Source organism: Pan troglodytes, chromosome 4 (genome assembly GCF_028858775.2).
Source record: "Pan troglodytes isolate AG18354 chromosome 4, NHGRI_mPanTro3-v2.0_pri, whole genome shotgun sequence".
Lineage (NCBI taxonomy): Eukaryota > Metazoa > Chordata > Mammalia > Primates > Hominidae > Pan > Pan troglodytes.
Genome location: NC_072402.2, coordinates 94,788,946 through 94,804,549, shown reverse-complemented (window position 1 = coordinate 94,804,549; position 15,604 = coordinate 94,788,946). Strand labels below are relative to the sequence as shown.

The 15,604-nt window shown below is 38.2% G+C and overlaps 1 protein-coding gene across 1 annotated transcript in view; it reads left to right on the top strand.

Moving 5' to 3' along the window:
- The window catches only part of LIX1 (limb and CNS expressed 1), a 50,974-nt gene that overhangs the window by 12,889 nt on the left and 22,481 nt on the right, over positions 1-15,604 (top strand). The window contains exon 2 of the mRNA XM_526965.7: positions 5,289-5,452. Within this exon, the coding sequence (XP_526965.5) occupies positions 5,289-5,452 (164 nt within the window). The remainder of the gene's footprint in view (positions 1-5,288; positions 5,453-15,604) is intronic.

Below are 15,604 nucleotides of genomic sequence, written 5' to 3'. Positions count from 1 at the left end.
GAAGTAATTCTTGGGGAAGGCTCTCATGCCTACACTACCAACAGCCTCACAAATGCAGCCCATCTTCTATACTTTTGATAACATTCAAATACTTGACTAACATTTATTATGTTTCTACTATGTTCCAGGGGTTGTGGGGAAATGATATAATTCTTTCTCCAATGAGCATTGTTTATATTACAGATAGACAGCATGAAAATAACTTAAGTTCTATTATATTACGGAGTATCTCAGGATAAACCAAGAACATGGACTATAGAGGCAAAACTAGGTTAAAAATCCTAGGTCTAAGACTTAGTAGCTGTGTGATTACACCTTCAACTTCTTTTTTTTTTTCCTTTGTAGGATGTGAATGATAATACCTATTTCAAGGGGGTGCTGTAAGGATGAAATGGGAAAATGCATATAATAGGTACATTAGGAGGATAGGAATGGTCACTTCTTCCTACAGCAAGGCATCTCAAATTTTAACATGCACCAGTTTTTTTTTTTTAATCTTGTTAAGAAGCAGATTATATTTCAGAAGGCCTAGGGTGGAGCCTGAGATCCTGCATTTTTAACAAGTTCCCAAGTGATATCCATGATGTTTCTTGCGGGTAGGGCGTGCACTTTCTTTAGCAAGGGCTTTGAGATTATTTTGTTTTTGTTTTTGAGAAACTGATGCTGGAAGCAAGTCTTGAAAAAGAGTAGGTACCATTCAAGAAGACAATAGACAGTGGAAAGAAGGGCATTCCAGGAGGATGAATGGAAGTACTGGCTTTTGAGAAGCATAAGAAGCATAGGGAGTGAGGAACATGAAGGGTGAACTTGGGGAGAGGAGGTTAGGACAAGAGAGAATAGTGAGACATAGGGTCTTCTATGCCTTGCCAAGGAGTTATTCATTCCATAGTTAATAAGGGACCCATAGAAGGACTTGAAGATGTGAGTGATTTGACTTGAAGTTGTGAGTGATTTGATCAGCTATGAGATTCAGTGATATTACCCCGAAAACAGTGGGAATATAGGTTGGATGGGAGGCTGGTTGGAGTCAGGAGGGTATTGTGGTATGCTTGATGAGATACAGTGAGCATGAACCAATGCAGTAATGGCAGTATAGACTGAAAGAAACTGATGCTGATGGGAGACATCAGGATATGAAACTGACAAAACTTGGGCATTTATTAGATATTGAAAGAGGAAATGAAGTTTAAGGTTTATGCCCAGTTTCTGATTTAGGTAACTAGGTAGATGATAACATCACTTTTTTTTTGTAACCCAGGAGAAAAAAAAGTAATTCAGGAGGAAGAGAAGAGTTTATGAAAAAGAAAATGAGTTGAGTTTGAAAATATGTTGAGTTTTTGCAACATCCAAATGGCAGTGTCTGATAACAAAATTGGAGATGCAGGAGAATAGTTTGGGAGCTGTCTGTGTATATTATGGTGGGTTCTATCATTCAAGGAGAATAGCTGGAAGAGAAGCAAGAGGAGACAAGACAAGATTTCCATGCTAGCCAACATGAGTAGTGAGCAGAGGAAGAGAAATCCACAAAAGACACCAAGGAGAAATGATCAGGAAGAGATGCAGACTGAGGAGGAAAAGCCTAGGGAGACAAGGTTTCTAGAAGAAAGTTATCAGCTTTATCAAACACAGCTAAGAAGTCAAGTAAATAAGGACTGAAAACCAGGAATTGGTACATTTGTAGTAATTTCAGTGGAATAATGTAGAGGAAAGCCTACATTACTTGCAGTAGGTTAAAAATAAATGGAACATAAGGAAGCAGAGATAGTCAATGTGGAATATTCTTTCTAGCAGTTTGGCTATATTGGGAGCATTTTAATAACTAGTAGCCAGACATAGTTCCAAGATTGAGTGTTTCATTTAATTGATTGATGGATTCATTCATTTATTCACTTAATAGTTGTTTTGAGCACACTTTTGGCTGCTGGGAAAGAGTGAATAATGAGGGAACTTTTAAAAATAGGCCATGGGAGTGACTAAGAGAACAATTCCAGGAAAAGCAGCACAAATTCATTTGAGACTGTAGGAAGTAAGGTGGAGCTGAGCATTTGTGCAGATGGGTCCCTAGACATAGGGATGGATATTGCACACTTGGTAGCTCAAGTTTATTCTGTAACATGGAAGGCAGGATCATTGGCTGGGCACTGAAGGTACAACTGCACCTAGAGATCAACTATGTATTGATTGACGCCTACTCTCAAACTTGGGTGATTTTCTTCAGCAGCTCTTGAACCTCTGCTCATATTTTCTTTGAAATTGTCCACAAACCTTGTTGATGCTACCGCCCCAAATAAAGAAGCATGTGTTTCATAAATAGAGCATTTTCTGATATACCCATCTTTGGAATTCCAAACGGCAAGCTGGCCTTCTTCCCTCTGCACTTCATTTGTCTGGTTTTCAAGTCGACAAGAACAGATAGAGATAGAAAGATGGATTGTGTGTCTGTATGTATATATATTGCACTCTTGGTGGGTGATGACATCTATGGGATCATCAGAGAAATCTTACAAAATTGCAGAATGAAAAATTTGAAAACTTCAACTTTTATTCACACAGAAATCTGACTTAGTGCATACCTTCAAACTCTTTAATCCCAAAAGCTTTACATGCCAAAATTCTTGTGTTCATTTTCCCTAGATTATCATGCATTTTACCTAGATTATCATGGGTCCTCAACTTCCTCCTCCACTTCTCAGCTAAACACCAGTCAACAACTGACTGACAAAGTATGAGGCTAATAGTCCTTGTTGACAAGAAGAGCAACAGGCTACTGGCATTAGTTACAGTCTTCAATCTTTAGGACATCTCTGCTGACTTCTGGAGGTCAACTGCAAGCAGAGACTCAAGTCAGCTAGCTCATAGATATTTGTTTCCTCAGGGGTGGGAGGGAAAGGAGGAGAGTAGGGGACAGAAATAATAGTTTAGAAAATAAAAGTTCTAATTCTATTTTGAGTTACATCAACTAGTAGAAAATATTATTTCAGGGTGGGCACAGTGGCTCACGCCTGTAATCCCAGCACTTTGGGAGGCCGAGATGGGCGGATCACAAGGTCAGGAGATCGAGACCATCCTGGCTAACAGTGAAACCCTGTCTCTACTGAAAATACAAAAAAATTAGCTGGGCGTAGTGGTGGGCACCTGTAGTCCCAGCTACTCAGGAGGCTGAGGCAGGAGAATGGCGTGAACCAGGGAGGCAGAGCTTGCAGTGAGCCGAGATCGTGCCACTGCACTCCAGCCTGGGCGATTGAGCAAGACTCTGTCTCAAAAAAAAAAAAAAAAAGAAAAAGAAAATATTATTTCAAATATTTTCAAAAAAATTAAAAAGCTCTGTAATGACCAATTCTCAACTTGACCATTCAATATGTATTTTATTGATTAATTCAAGTATCCCCTCACTACTTTTAACATTTTCCCAATTTCTTTCCCAAATCACTTCTTAAATTACTAAACACTGCAGTTTTTAAATATACACAGGCAACCAGTTCCTTAGGAGTTGCCAGAATTTGCCTGAACTATACACCATGAAGCTGATCAGTGACCTACGGAGGAGGTGCAGACACCTAGTGCTCTAGTAAACGCTTAGAAAGTGGCTATACAATGATTTTGCCTCCAGATCGCACTCTGAGATACTCCAGACTCTCTGAAAAATGTCACTGTCCAGAATTTTAAAGCAGATCCAAAAATATATTCAGGATAATGGCAAAGGGCATAGATGCCGTGTTACACAAAGCATGTTTGAAAGAGCAAAAACTATTTAATCTAGAACTTGAAAAAACATGAGTGTTGTCTGTTTAGTGTACTTTTCATATGCATGTGAGAGATGCCACCTGAAAATGGCTTAAGGAAAAAGCAGGTGGGTTGGTTAGATAACTTCAAGTCCAATCAAGGATCCTGGATTATGGGCATAGCTGAAACCAGGAGCTCAAACTATGTTGTCAAAACTTAGCCCTCCTCCATCTCTTTACTGAACCGTTCTCTGGGCTTTCTTCTCAGCCAGATTTTCTTCTTGCTTGGGCAGCACCATGCTTACCTCCTACCGCTCCAGAAACCCCACTGAAAACAGGAAACTTTCAACATTTTCAACACATTCATTGTCCCTAAATGGCTTGGCTATGGCCAAATTCCCACCTGCACCCCTCGAGACCACATGATTGTTCAAGGAAAATCTTGGTGCTATTTCCACAAGCAGAGAAGTGAATGCCAGGCAAGCAAAACAACAGATGTCTTATACTGCTTTTAAACATGTGGTGGGCTCCCATGTGGATAAGGAAATAAACTTTTTGAGGCCTCAGAAATGAGAAGTAGACCCTCTGCATGAAACTTACAGGAAAGCAGATTTCAGTTCACTCCTACAAGGACTTTTTCACAGAACCATTAGCAGTTGAAATAGGCTGCCTCAGGTTGTGGCAAGTACTAGGTCCTTCCACATGTTCAGGTACAGGCCAGATGAGCAGCTGTCAGGAATGCTGGCGAGGAATTCCTGCATTAGGCAGGGCTTTGCCTACATGACCTATAAGGTCACTTTTGACTCTACAATTCTATTATCCTTGTTAATTTCTACAATTTAATTTGCAGTACAGGATAAACAAACCAACCTAATTTGATCTGGAACTACTGCAGGCTATCACAGGTCATTTAATCTAAAACATATGGCTCTAGCCATTACTATGTTTTCTGAAATACTCGAACAGACCTTGTTCTTAACAAGGTCTTCATGTTATTAGTTTCACTCATGGATTTTTCCAGCCTCCTGCTTATTCTACAACTGCCTTTCATTCTCGTTTAGACTGGGGTGGAAGGAGCATGAAAGAGTTCCCTTCTTTCTGACTTTCTCTTCTTAAATCTTTGAAGGCTTAAGAATCTATGAGAAATGAGAAAGAGGACCACAGATAATCACAGCTCTGGATAAAGTATATTAAGACAAATGTTCAAAGCACAATGAGATTTTTAATTTTTATATTAAAAATTAATTTATAGAGTAAATTTGAAATACTGCTATATTGTTTTAATTAGGGTACCAAAACCACTTCTTGAGCCTTACTCATTAAGAAATATACATATTTGCATTTGTAAATAACAGGTTCAATTTGTATATTTTAACATACTTTAAATATATTTAAATAAAGTATATTCTTTCACAGCTAAAAGCCCCTCCACCCCACTATCCACATACCCAGCTCTACTTAAACTGGAACTGTCATGCTACAGAATCCAGATTGCAAATAAAATTTTGGTTTTGCACCAGATTATGTCCATCCTTAATAACTGATGGTGTTTCTTGTCTTTTTCAGTGAACGTTGTGTCAATGTTACAGGAATTTTGGGAAAGCAAGCAGCAGCAGAGGGCTGCATTCCCAAGTGAAGGTGTGGTGGTCTATGAGTCACTGCCAGCTCCTGGGCCTCCCTTTGTGAGTTACGTGACCCTCCCAGGGGGAAGCTGTTTTGGCAACTTTCAGGTAAGAAGTAGCCATTAATTTGTCAGTGAAAGTTCATTGGGCTAAAATTAAGTAAACCTTTTTGTAAACTGGTAACATTACAAATTTTCTTGGAAATAGTGAACAAAGTTGTACCATATCCTATGAATCAAAACAACCAGAAAGGAATTAAATTTGCCAATATCCTTTATAAATACCCTTTTAATTGAGTAAATTATCCCTCAATTTTCAATAACTGGCAAAGATGTTTTATTTCTTGCTTATGGATACCGTGAAACTCGTAAGCAATCAAGTTTCTCTCTTAGTTTGTCAACTAAATAGCCCAAGGCAAATTTTCAGGTCATTTTTTTGTAGTGTAAGTCTACAGAACTTAATATCATATAATTTTTAAGACTAACATCATACCTGATACTATTTATATTTTTACCTTTACTCTCCCTTTGAACTTATGAAGTCACTCATTTATTGTATCCTGTTACCAGGTGTATCTGTTTTACATGGTTTCAAATCCTTCACTGAGTGAGGGAAGGGTATAATTTAATAAACAGACCTACAAACCTATGCTGCCTCGGGGAAGTCAAAGAAGGATTCACAGGAAATATAAATGTGAACTGAGGCATTCAGTTGATGATGTCTTGGCCAATGGGAAAGGGAAAAAATGACATTCTTAGCATAGGGAACCATAGCATTTTCAGAATTAGGGAAGCATAAGGGTTAATGTGTGTGGCAAGGAACGGTTGGGAGAGGACAGGTAGGCACTCACATCAAACCATAAGAGATCTTCATACTTTGCAAAGCAGTACAGGTTTTATTCTATATAAAATCAGAATCTTTGAAGGATTCTGAGCAGAAGAGTGATGTATTCAAATGTACTTCAGAAAGATTACTCGGGTCACAGCATGAAGATGCTTTGGATTTAAATGATTTAAATGGCTGAGAGGCTGAAAGTGATGAGTGCCCATGGAGACAAGCTGCAAACACAGTATATTCAGGAGCTAAAGGTGAAGGGACTTCACTAGGAGTGAAAGTTGGGATAATACTTTCATGCCTAATGAAGTCTCTTCACCTTCACCTTTACCAGTGGTCAGCCCTGGCTTTGGCCACTGGGTGGGAAACACAGGAGGAAATGGAGCGGGTATGTGAAAGGTGAGGACGAAGAAAGTATGAAGTGCCTTGAAGCCAAACAGAGAACAGCAATCGCCCTCCCCTATCCAAAAAAAAAGTAAGACCTAAAGCTCAAGAAAGAGATATGGGTTGAACTTCTACATTTCTAAGCGGAAGCCACAGCTACAGGTACCACTGCCAAGTGAGAATGTGTGGTGTGAGAAGATGATCAAGGAATGCTCTTAGGAACAGTTTTAGTGGGGGAAATAAAAGGAGAAAGATTTCTCTAAAAAGCCCATTGCCCAGAAAGAGACAAAGAACCAGAAGAGGGGATTTATGGAAACCGAGAGATGTGACATCTTGAGACTGAGGATGAAGTGAGCAGCAGTCAGCCACAGGACAGATGTCCAATGAGATGTTTCCACTGACTGTGATGAATGTGAAATCCTTATTAACCTTCCAAAAAGTAATGTCAATGGAGAAAATGGGATACAAATTAGATTACAGTAGATTACAGTTTTTAGAGTAAAATAGGGGTTTAGAAGTAGAGATAGTGTCCTTCAGTAAGGATTTAGAGGGCTCCTTCTTACTCTGGTGGTCAGCACTGCTTGTGAAAATAGGACCACGTTGCCTATTGTCCAGCGGGGAGTTGGAGACAAAACATGTTCTGGTCAAACTGGCATCAGTGGCTTCCAGACATCTAAGCCATAATTAAAGCTGGGAAGGACAACTAAAACTGAGCCACTGAATATTCAGACAGTTCTCAAATAGCCTACAAAGATGGGCCAGAATCAACAAGATGAACTCTTAGAATATAAAATAAAAATTAAAAAAAGTCTCAAGATTGAATCAAGATGGAGTGGACTTAGCACATTCTTCAAACTCTTTTCTAGTCTGAAATTCCCTAAAATGTCAAAGACATGTTTTAAAATAAGTAAATTCACAATAGTGCTAGGCAAGAAGAAAGGGTGCCATTGGAAAAGATGAACTTTGAGGCAATTCCAGGAGACGAGAGTAGAATCAAATTATTAGGGGCAAAGATGCCACAGTCTAAATATATATAGGAGAAATGTATTGTGAAAGTAAAGAAGAGCTAGAGAAACTCCAGGTTCACATGAACAAATGCAAAGAGCAGAATGCAGTCCTGGGGTAATTTTAAGGCTAATCAAAAACTGCTTTCAAAACTTCTGACCCATCCAGACAGTGAGGTGTTGCCTTCCCCACTCCGAACAGTAGTCAGCAGTGTGTTTTTACCTCTGGTGAATGAAAGTGAATTGACTGAGGAGGATTATTTGAATGTGGGTATAGAAGCCTCAGAACAGAGCTTAATGTAACCGTAGACACCAAAGACACGGATGAGAGGCAGCGAAGGGGAAAGAAAGGCAGCCATTGAGGAAGAGGCTCTCCAACCCACTTGTGCCTGCAGGTCCCTTATTGAGCATCCTAAGGTGAAGTCTGCCTGTCAATACACCCCATTCAATATGAAGCACCCAGCTGTCCTCTCATTCAGGGGAGCCCCTCTGGGGAAACAGACATTCTCAAGCATAGAGGAAGGTTTTGTCAGCCATCTAAACTAATGTACTTGTTTGTCCATCTATGTCAATGAACTTAAGATCACCAAACATTTAAGGAAAACCAAATGCATAAAAGACCAAAGGCAAGCAAACAAAAGAACAAAACAATTCAAGCAGCACAGAATGTAAAAGAGTATTAAGTTAATATCCTCAGAAAATTTTGAAAGGATATTTCTCTCTAAAACAGCTATTAAAATGGAGCAAGCAGGGAGCAAGAAAATGAAATATGATGGCCAAATTAGAACAATAAGTATAAAGAATTAAGAGGGGTAAATAGAGGAGCAGACATAGACAGCCAAATTAGTAAGGAATAACTGAGTAAAGTCTTCTATAACTTAGAGCAAAAAGACAGAGATGGAAGACAGTACAGGAGACATGCAGATAAATTTTGGAGGTAAACATCAATTTAGTAAGAGCTCTAGAAAGAGACAAAGGAAATAGAGGGGAGGAAATAAATAACAGAGGCAATTTTCTTTGAGTTAAAGAAAAGCATAGGTTGTCAAATTGAAATGGCCCAACATATTCCAAGCAGAATCATAACAAAAGAAAAGCACAGCTCTGTGGTTATGTGGGACTTAGAGACAGCATTCTGCTTAAAGGTAGATCAAGGGACTTTTTTGATACTGCATATGTACACTATCTGTTTTTAAAATTAGATTGAACATATACGTAGCTTTAGGGAAACTTCAGGGGGCATTAGCTCCCTGAAATGGGACAAAAACTGGCAAACTTGGTTAACAAAATCAAAATCTATTTCTTTGAAAAGACAAATAAGAAAGACAGATCTTTGGCATTTCTGATTAAGGAAAAAAGACACACCACACTAAGCATTAAAGAGAGGATATAATCATAGGAGTGTAATATAAGAATACTATATAAATCATTATTCATTGAAACATGAAAACTTAGATGATATGGACTACTTTCTGGGAACTCTTTACAATCTTTGCAACTCTTATATAAACATAGCATTTGTTTCAAAATAAAAAGTAAAAAGGGGGGCTTCAATGGCTCCCTATTACTTTCTTATTAAAGCATACATTCCTTACTCTGGCAATAAAGATTCTACAGCTGGTCCAACTTTCCCTTCCAGTTTTATCCCCCCGATTTCCTCTTCTGACACTTGATGCTTCCACCTAACTGTTCCTCATGCATGTCTTGACCTCTTCTAACCACTCCCATACTCACATTGAGATCTACTTAGGAAATGCTATTGCCACCTTCTCTTCATGTCTAAACCCTGACCATCTTCCAGGACTCCACAAAAAGTTTTCTCTGAATCTCCCTGATGGAACTCCCTACCTCCTGTGATTTCCCAAAGCAGTGTTCTCTGTTTCTCTACTAGGCTTAATGTTTTCTACCATATGCTCCAGTTGTCTATGTGCATGTTCTTTCCCTTTACTGAAATGTAAGTTATAGGGATGGGGTGTGTATCCTTATGTTCCCCATGACCTCAAGGACTGTGTTTTGCATACAGTGCATAAAGTGACTAATAAATTGTCTTAAGTGAATAGCCAAATGAATGAATAACAAATCCAAAGAATAAATGAAGTTAATGTTTGTCCATTCTTGTATGTAACCAATAGTCAGCTAAGATCATTCACCTAAATCTGCAAGATAGTGGGCTAGGAAGGAAAAGTCAGTAACAGTAAAATCAGCTGATATTATTTTGTTCATATCTGTGGTTAAAGTTTTGAAAATGGATGAATTTAAAAGTATTGATTAAAAATATCTTATGATTCTCTCTGGATTTAATTTATGCATAGCAACTTTTTCCCCATCCGACTCTTAGGACCATAAATAACCAAGATGTGGCAGTACTCACACCCAGGCATGCATTATATTTGTTCATACATTCATTATACTCTATCTAGAATATAATGCATTTGACAGATTGGTGAATGGATCTAGAAGATATGAGTGTAAGAAATTCTAGTGTTATTGTTTTTGTTTTTGTTTTTGCTACCCGGAGAAGTATAAATTTTCCTATCATCTCATAAATTTTGACCCAAAATGATAGCTCTTCCCTTAGGTAATAAATTCAACATCCTCCTGTGGTCTTAAAAAAAAAAAGAAAAGAAATAGGAAACAAAATGAAAAACTGAAAACTTCAGCAGGGAGGCCTCTTGATGATTTCTCTGATCATTTTAGGGTCCCCTTTTCTTTATGTTTAAATCATCATATTTTAAGGCTCTCAGGAGGACTGTTAACATCTTTGCTTAAAAAGATCCAGAATTTCCTGAATCAAGTATGTTTTGAAAATGTGTTTGGGTGGTTGGCTGCCAAATCTGGCCCCTTCACCCATTTGGCCCTCCAAAATATGACTTGAGAAGGGAAACCAGGGGGAAAAATGAAAGAACATTTCTCCTAAAGCAATGTGCTTACACTTTTCTTTGTCAGTTCAGAAACCATCTTAAATGCTATTTTCACCATATAGCATTTCATCATGTTTTTGCCAGCAGTTGGACTATAAGAGCCTACATGCTCATTCCTGCAATGCCTTTCACATAATCAAATGTCACCCCTGTGCATTACAAATCATTTCACGATGGATTATTAATGCCAAGACCATGTGCTGAAACATGGAGAAACCATTATGCCAGCAGTAGCCTTCTTACTGAGCCATGGACGTCACCACCAATGGTGCCAAGTAATTGAAAATACTTGAAGTGGAGTATGGGACTGGATTGTGGGACTAATCCCTCTGGTTTCAGGCAGTTTCATGAAAGCTGTAAGAGATTATGCTCATTCATTCTTTAGGAAAGTAGTATTCAGACTGAACTTTAGTTTTCTGATTAATCAAAGGAAAGCAGTCCAGTCAAAGACTCTGATGGATACAAACCACTGGCTTTTATGCAAAGAAGCCTCTCACTGAAGTAAATGGGAATGAAGTAAATGAAGTAAAAGCTGTGTCCATGAAAGCTAATTAAAGAATTTTCAGTTAGCCTTGACACCACAACCTACAAAAAACAGTAACACAGAGAGAACGAAAGAGAGAGAGAGAGAAAGCAGCCATAGCCCTGCCTTTAGACCAGGCCTTCATAAGTTACTACAGGATAGAAAAAGAGAAGTGAAAATATAATTTTATTTCTGCATTTCTAAAAAATAAATAAAATAATCTACTGATTAAAAATTTTTTTTTCAGAAAGTTGTATTGAAACACATTAGTACTTATTGGATCGTTTATAAAAGAAATAATTTTCTAATATTACAAGCATTAAGTATTTCATGTATTTTAGACATATTTGCTTCATGCCACTTTTGTCTAGGCAGTTAATCCTTCCCTAGCCACATATCATGACCATGAAAACTTGCAGTAATTTCCATTTTTTTACAATAGAGCAATACAAGGGCCATCAGATCCACGTCTGGCTCCCCTCTTGATGAACTCAGAAGGAAAGCCACTCATTGTTGCAGCAGCTGTTTTTGCTTCCAAATCCAAAAGGGTATTTTATCTTATTTTATATTTTGATTTAAAGGGTTTGTGATTCAAGTTTTGCTTTCAAGTCAGTGACGTGGTCTTCCACATATAGCCTGCTGGAATGACTTGAATTAATGCATTTCATTCTTATTTTGACTAAAAAGCAAAAATTTCCTCGAATATAGTACTAGAGCATGTGATTATTTATGTGCATGAATTATGATTGAATAAAAAATGCCTCCTGACAAAAATATTGATGTGATAGCTCGATCTATTTGGAGTGAGACACTCACTCATCGGGGCATTATATCTTTTTCACATAAGTATTTTGTTGTTAAAATGGCTTCCCAGAAAATAAGTACAGGTGTTAAACACTGGGTTCTGGTACTTAGGCTAGTTGAATAGTGCCAAGCACTCTATGAAGTTGAGACAATCAATTCTTCCATAGGCAAACTGTTGATTGACCTTTTTTTTTTTTTCCATTTGTAACCAATGTTTGGTGTTGCAAAACAGGGCTGCAGAGTAGTGAGATGCGGGGTGGTACACAGTGCAGATGAGCTCCTTGCCAAGCTCTGTCTCTAAAAGGCAATGAATTCATTTGATGGGTTTTGATTTTTATGCCAATCTGGTTTTCAAACCAAAGCCATTGCCTATGCTGATATCTAGAAAAACTATTTTTCCAAGGAGCATACAGCCTTAAACAAGGTGAGGAGTATTTTAATTTTGTTTTATTTTAGTTACTTAAGGCAGTAAGCACACTTAATCTGCATTACCAGACATAAAAACGCGTTTTATACTTTCATGCGTTAAATGAGTCTTCTCAAAGTCCATGGAATTAAAAGTACATTTAAATCACAATAAACTAAGTTTATAAAATTAAGTTTTTCCCAGTAGAGAATGACTAAGAAAATTTGATTAATTCATACACTTGACTCAATGGAATTGTAATGCTCTTTTTGCTGAGCGTTAAATAAGGCCTGGCCTTGACATTCCACATCCCAAATAGGGATTTAGTTCCTGCTATAAACTTGAGACTATTGCCCAGCACTAATGCTGTTTTAATGCCTAGTATTTCTATTTGAAATTATCCATGACCTCTTCTCTGCCTCTAGGGTGGTATACCTTGACTCAGATGGACGACATGCTATGCAATGTAACTTAACTTCTAAAGGAGGTATTTCCTGGTGGAAATCTCCACAGGAAAGCATCCTGTTTTATAACTAATGAGACTCAAAGACGGGAAGGTTAGTTATAACCATTCGAAAGTCATATGTCAGCTAATTATCAGATCTTAATGACTTGCCCATGAAATTGGGAGTGCATATTGCTTTAATGAGACCCTTTATTTATTCCCCAGCCTCCTTCCCTAACTTTAATCTGTTTCCTTTTTTATTAAACAAAGTGAATAGAAATTCTTGACCTCCAAATATAGAATGTAGTGAAAGAAATGATTAGGAAAGGCCCCATGGTAAATAAAGACTTCAGACTATCTCCACAGGAGTCTCCCAGCCCCTAGTTCATAAACTTTAGAAAGATGCTCACCAGCTCAGTGAGTTGCTGAGTGGGGAAGAAAGCCTGACTCCATCTCTCCCTAACTCCCCCATCCCAACTCCTTTCACATCAAAGCAACTATAAAAATAAACCCAAATCTTGAGCCCTGATCAATTCGTCTTGTCTACACCTTAACTTGAAAAAAAGAAAAAGAATAAAAGAAAAGGAATAAAACCTCAAGGAGCAAAGCACAACATAGGCTTGTAATAGTTACCAGGGACCTTGGTCTAGGTATGTGTGTAGAATAGCATTGCGGCAGAGGTAAACGAGGAGAAGGCCAGGTGGTTTATATTATAAAAATAACATTCTGACCCACCATGTGCATGAAACATTTCTTTCAGTTGACAGGAACTGGTGAGTTTTCTCTGAAAATTGGACTCCCAGAGCAGTCCCCTCCCCCACACCTAGCTAAGACCCCCATCCCCAGCACACACAGAGCTCTAAATTGTTCCCAACATATTTGCAGCCACCCTGACCTATGGATAGACACGATATTAACTTGGGTGACTGAGTTCCAACGGTTGCCCTTTTTCACATCACCATCTGGAAGGAGAAAAAATGCTAATATATCCACAATTAGATAAATTGGAACACATGCAAATGTTCATGCTTCGGTCAGGGTAGTCAAGATTTTAAAGCACTGAAAGGGGTTCCATTAGCAACAGGGTCTGGTTTGTGGCATTCTTCGTGAAGGCTTGCTGTCAGGATGAAACCGAGGTGTTGGTGACACTGACCAGAGCTGTCAGGCAGTACGCACAAACTCCGCAAGTCACTTGCTAAAAGTCGGGCTCCAAGTCACAAAAGCAAAATGTTCCCAACCACCTGAATGACAGACCTAACAGCCGATAGGATTTGGGCAGGAATTCTCACTTCTCACAGAGTCAATTTATTTGGTTTTGCCACCTGCAAAGTCCCAGCTTTGGAAAACCCCTTGGGTACCATGTGCTATTGAATAAATGCCACCTAAATAACACTGACCTGCCCTTGACCCCAGAGAGGATGGCATCTTCAGCTTTGAATCTGCAAATAGATACAATCTGTCACATTAGCTATTACATTACTGTTCTTTTTTTTTTTTTTAATCCTGCTTCTTACAGACTGTGTTTCAACTCCTTGGCTACCATTGGGAGGCACCAGTGAAAAGGTGCCTAAAATGTGTTTTATACATTTTAGATCTGGAGACCATTTTTCTCCTGATGTCTTTAAAACACATGTATGAATAATTGTAGAAAGTCTGTTGTTTAAGATAGAAAGTTACTTGTATCAATGTCCTTCCATATGCATTCCTAAAGAAAGCACTGTGGTTGGGATGTAAGTACAGTAAAACCTTGGGATGTAGAAACAACTACTCAACACATGTATCCTGCCTATTTTCTAATACAAAGCATGGAAAACAATCATTAATCAAATGAGGGCTACCAGGAAAGTTACTGTTTCATGTCTAAATTGCTTCAGCTTGGCCAGAAGATGGTTCTATAATCAGTAAGACACCTACAGATAGTTTTAAAGTATTTCACAAATAAGTAATAAAAAAACTAATTTCTTATTAGGAATTTCTATTTATAACACATACATGACTACCAAAATTTTATTTCAATTAATATAAGAACTTCAGTTAATGCTAAATAGTTAACTAGTCATTATTTTATTTCAGGACAGCCTACTGGTCAACAAATTAATCTTGGTTAAATCTCAACATTACATAGTGTGACACCCTGGAAAATAATCATAGAAGAAATAAAAACTGTTAAGCAGAGAAGTGAAATTGAGACCTCAGTTAGTTAAGTCAGTAGTGCTTATGTACTTCCTAAGGACCTAATTTTAGAAGAACTATCATAAAGGACTTTTTTTGAACCTGAATGCTACTTTCCTTGACTCTTGGGTAGAAGCAGTTTCTCTAATGAGAAATTAGCATTTCTGATGTTAGCAGAAGTGGCTTTACAATGAAGACAATGAAGCTTCTGCAGAGGCTATTTGTAAATCACAATGCCAATCTTTTTATTTGTAATTTCATATTGTTTTTCTTAAACAAGGGCCCCCAAATTGTGTAAGCCTCAGGCCCCACAAAACTTGGTTCTGCTCCTGCCTGTTCGAAATGAGACATGGCAGGGGCAGAGGTTTCAGCAACACTCCTCTAAGAGTTGTCCTGGGTCCACATGTCAGAATCACCCGCAAATCTTATTATATGCAGACCCCCACCATCATACAGCTGAAGAGATTCTGATTCAGTAGGTCAGCTTTGGGTGCAGGAATACACATGTTTAACAAGTTCCTGGGTAACTGTACTATGAACACTAAAGTTTTGAACTATTGGTCCAAACTCCCGGCCTAGGCTTGGCAGCAATCTGTACCAGTACAGGGTACCAGTACCCTATAGGGTCCTGGTGACTTGTTGGTCATCTTAATCTATGATAAAATACAGGGCCAAAATGAGTTAGTCTTGGGGGAAATTTTTTGTTCATCAGAGCTAGGAAAGTTTATTTTTTGTTTTATTTATTTAGTTTTTGAATTTTAGTACAGACC